Below are 4834 nucleotides of genomic sequence, written 5' to 3'. Positions count from 1 at the left end.
ATCATATGCTGGGCATATTTTAAAAAGTTCAAATATCGTTATAAGCCATGTATTTGAATATTCATTTATTTCTTCTAGTTATAATGACGAGACGTGTCGTGCAATCGTTTGCTAGGAAAATAAATGAGTACTAAATCACTAAATCTAATATGCATGAAAGATAAATCTAAATTCATCATCCACGTATTTATTATGCATTCTTCTCGTATAATAAGCTTTGGTGTAATATGCAAATGACGAAGCAATTTTGTAAAAAGTCGTCGTTCAATATTTTTTTTCAAAAGTGTTGTCGATGCAAACTTTTGTGACTGTGCGTACACGCTCTCCTGCTTGCTTTCAGCTAAAGTAGCCTTAGGATAAATTGTGTATTTCCCATCGATCTGCCGTCAATTCTTTATCAGTACAGTTCCTATAGTACACAGTATTATGTATTATACATACGTACATAAGTGTTAGCACTGGACTTGAACGAGCATAAAAGATACACGTGCAAGCAAATATTTTCTAATTCTATTTATCATCAATTCGAAAAAAGATAGTCAGATAAAAAGGATACAAAAGTTTTGAAACGAAATTGCTGACGAGATGTTTCAACCCTTTTAGCGTTCTTCTACTTAATTTGGCTGAACTATTTTAGAATGCTAAATTTTTCTTTACTAATTCGATTTTCTAAACAGAAAATGTAGGCACCCTCTGAATAAAACCTGAAAGCCTATTTAAATAAGTTACACGAACAAGTCTGCACTCTTCTAAAAATTCTCTGATAAGAATCTTCAAATCCTATCGAAATTGCTTATTCTTTAATTTACGTGGTAATGTTTAGGTTTATAATACGCTACCGGTGAAACTGATTGACTGACTCTTATATTAGACTCTACACTTTTATTTCCAATGATCTGGAAGAACTCCGACATCTATTCCACATAACTTTTCATACTTAACTGTGTAACGTCCATATTATTCTCGTTCCCCTTCCCATTTATGCAATATTTAGATTTTGATTTAGCAATATGTAGTACGAAATAATTGAAACGACAAAATTAGAAGAGATCTAACAAAAAAGATACAACTACGTTACAAATGTTCAGATATCAATTTTTGTCGAAGCAGAAGAGTTTAGTTTTTTTTTAATAAGATGATATTTTTTTATATGAGAATGTCGAATATTTTAAATGGATTTGCTGTTAATTATTACCTTTTAAGTTTACGTGTCGTTAAGTTAAATCGGGGTGTTTTGCCATTAAATTTAGATCACAGAGTGCATATATCGCTACTGTCACAGAGATCACAAATGTCGAAATGAAAAGAATTGTTAATCGAATTGAGGAAAAGAAAATGAAGGAAGTCGTGGAAACGAAAATTCACCTGACCGAGTTCATGACCACACAATTGAACCTTTTTTTCCGAGTAACGGATGGTACATGCTCCGCAAGAGAGAGGAGAGGGTTCTACTTCGTTTCATGTGCAGCGGCATCAAATAAGATCGAGATAAATGATAAATCCTATGTGATTCCGCATCGGTCATGCATGAATAAATTCTAATCGGTCGAACAAAAGCTCAGGGGGTCTAATACCGCTCAATTGGCATTTTACTCTTGCAAGCTGATTTTATCTCGCGTCTGTTCACAGATTTATGTGAGTCAATGGTCGTTGATAATCGTTCGTACGATGAACTCTTTTTATTCGTAATTCCAAAAATGTGGAGAAACCCGAATTGGTAATAAATAAGAAGACAAGAAATTAAGTCAATAAGTGGACCTGATAAATCGTGTATCCTAACCAGCGAAACAGATAACGTATTTCACATAAACCTTTGAGTCCAACGATTAGTTTCTGGCGAAAGCTTAATATATTGTATATATATTTTAGCTTCATATAAGTGCAGAGCGAGTCATCTGAAAACATTAAACTTCAAATATCTTCGAAATTATCAACTACGTGTTCGCCAAAAGTTAAAGCGGTTTCGAGAGAAACAATTTTCTGCTGTATAAATTTTTTACTCAATTAATAAATGATTATAATCAGACTTAGACATTTTTCATGGAATATTGTAAAGAAAATGAATTAAAAGAAAAAACAGACTTTAATACGTTCTCTAATTGAAAAATTAAATTATACTCGAAATGATTTAACTTTGAAAATAGTTGCAAAGATATTTAAAGTTCGATTGCGACGTGACTCGGTCTGTACACATACATATACATATATAAACATAGTTACTTGAGATTACCACTAGATGTTATTATACACGAATCTACGAGCATCCTAGGCTTTCCTTAAAAATCAAAGAAAAAGACAGAAGCATAGTTCAGGTATAGCAGAGCCCATCTCAATGTGATCTATTCTTCTGTAAGAAGACAGTTAACAACGCTTTCATTAAATGACATTGCAGAGGCATCTCTTTTATTCAGTATTCTTTGTCACCTAAGAAACAGTCAGTGAACGCAATAACGTTGCAGTTAGAAAGAGACCATATACGTTGTTAATAGATAAAAAAAAAAAAGAAATGAAACGAACATCCCACTCACGCTTATAGACCTGAACGAACAGTATTTACGCTCCACATTCGCAACGTTCCAAACGTTGAAAGAAACTCTAACACGTATCATCACAATCTCTAAATGCACACGGACAACACAAACTCTCCTCTACTCTAATTTAGCGTTAACACTTACTGAATCGCCTTATCAGATTCCCGGTGAATGATTCGGGCGCCGTACTCGTTTCCTCGCACCTTAGGTCGCATATCATCGCGTCGTTCTTATTGAATTTCAAGTTCGGCGCGGACAACAAACGACCCTCGCTTCGTTTCGCTTGCTGTTTCATCTTGACAATCTTCCTCAGCCGCGGCGGCTTCAGCTCGTTCTCGGCCGTCGTCGCGTTCAACGTTAAATTCACCGGTCGCACGGCGTCCGATTTACTGATCACGCTCTCGGCGATCGGCAACCATCTGCTAGCGTTAACGTCGCCCTCGTTCATCGGGCTCTTCGCCTCCTGGTTGATCCTCTTTCTCTCGTCGTTCAACGGACTCTCGCGTCCGAGTAGCGTCGTACCCTCAGACGACGGCGATGCCTCGGTACTACTATCGACCGGTGACAACGAACTCGCGGTTTCGTTGACGTTACAGTAAAAAACGGAAGATTTCTGATCGGTGCCTACCTGTTAACAATGGGGTACTTGTATATGTGTATTCTCTGTCTCGGTCCTCGGCCCAAACAAGCTCTTTTCCAAATAATTGCTACTGACTCGAGGTCAGTGTTTTCCCACTTGAATCGCGACTACCTTTTATGGTAGTCAAATAATCTGAGCGATCTCGAAATTATTTATGACTATAATAAAATAACTAAAACGTGAATTAACTATCACTAAAATTTGAACGACTCCTAAGGAAGTCGCAACTCATGTGTCGAGAAACACTGCTTTGCAATCGACATCATTAATCAAATTAAACTAAAAATAATTTTGCAACATTTAACAAAAATATTTCAGCTGTTCCAAAAGAAATCTTCATGTCTTTCTAACAAAATATTCAATGTTAAATTATATTGTGTAACATCCTGCTACTTCAACATTACAGTTCAACACATCACTTCAAACTGATAAGATTCAGAATCGATACTTTCAATAAAACAGACCAACATAACTGTGGACGTTGGGCATAAAAATGTATGGGAAAAAGAAATGAAATATCAGAATGTTCTTGTGTCATTTAACTTTCAGTTTCCTATTTACCAGTTTGACAGTAATCTATTCAACGTTGAAAATACTAAACATAAGCGAAACCGTTTCACCTTCTCTATTGGACAAACGCGAGAAATAATATTAACTGCAATTGTTTCAAGTAACCAAGCAGAAGAAGCGTTAACACGAACGGGCGTAAATAATATTAAAAGACAAAACTATTTCAGCTTGCACTCTGTAATTTCTAGAAAAGTAAAAACGTGTTCGTAGGAATGTAAAAAAAAAAGCAAATACAAGTACCCCATTCTGAGACGTCACCAATGTCGGCGTGAAAGTACTTTTTATTTTCAGATCAACCTTGCTCAGTTGCCTCTTCAGACTGAATCCTTTTTTCCACCCGTGATTCTTGGCACAGTCTTCTTCGCTCGGCGCGCATCCCGGTTTACTGGTTTCACTCGCGGATTCGTCGACGTTCCCGGGTTTCTCGTTACCGCTTCCGGTATGCGATTCACCGCGAACCGGGCATTGTTGCTGCGACTGTTGCGCACCGTCGCCGGCTACCGTCGCTAACAATCCCTCGGATTTCACGGTAGCCTCTCCGAGATTCTGATGAATTTAACATGTTGGATTTTTGCACAAATGAATCAATGCGGTACCAGATAAAACGTGAAAATTGTTTAATTCTAAACACTAGAAGCAGATTACCGTTTACTCTATGCGTTATTATACACAGCGTTGTTATAGTATATGTTAGTAACAGCCGTTAGTAATTCTCTCCTCGCATGTTGCGAAATTGTTAAAACAATTAGTGGGCATATAATCTTATAAACGTAACCGTTTCGTATACTACGTTTGACACAATACACTGTACCTATGTGTGCTAGTGCTCTGTCCTAAGTCTACATACGTAATTCTATGACCGTATTGGATTTTCGATCATCAAACGAAGAAATATCGCAAACGCATGGTCACTTGTCACTTCCCAAATTGAACGAACTTCCTCGAAATGGTTGAAAATGAAGAGTGCAGACGAGGGAAGATATATTTGAAGAATACTTTACACAATTTCCTTCTTTAAACGCCTTTTGTAATTAATTAAAAAGTACCTAAGATGCTCATAGAAACGATTTCTTAATAAACATTATGTTTATTC

The 4834-nt window shown here is 36.6% G+C and overlaps 1 protein-coding gene across 11 annotated transcripts in view; it reads right to left on the bottom strand.

Annotated features, from left to right (window-relative positions):
• The window catches only part of Tomosyn (syntaxin-binding protein tomosyn), a 57870-nt gene that overhangs the window by 13530 nt on the left and 39506 nt on the right, over positions 1-4834 (bottom strand). For 5 of the 11 annotated variants that reach the window (XM_026817976.1, XM_026817991.1, XM_026817978.1 and 2 more), the window contains one exon: positions 2676-3159. The exons of the other annotated variants lie outside the window; for them this stretch is intronic. In XM_026817976.1, the coding sequence (XP_026673777.1) occupies positions 2676-3159 (484 nt within the window). The remainder of the gene's footprint in view (positions 1-2675; positions 3160-4834) is intronic. 11 annotated transcript variants of the gene reach the window in all.

The sequence above is a fragment of the Ceratina calcarata genome, unplaced genomic scaffold, assembly GCF_001652005.2.
Source record: "Ceratina calcarata isolate Rehan_Ccalc_2016 unplaced genomic scaffold, ASM165200v1 scaffold140, whole genome shotgun sequence".
NCBI classification, from domain to species: Eukaryota; Metazoa; Arthropoda; class Insecta; order Hymenoptera; family Apidae; genus Ceratina; species Ceratina calcarata.
Note: the sequence above shows the minus strand (reverse complement) of the source record. Positions and strands in the feature narration are given on the sequence as shown.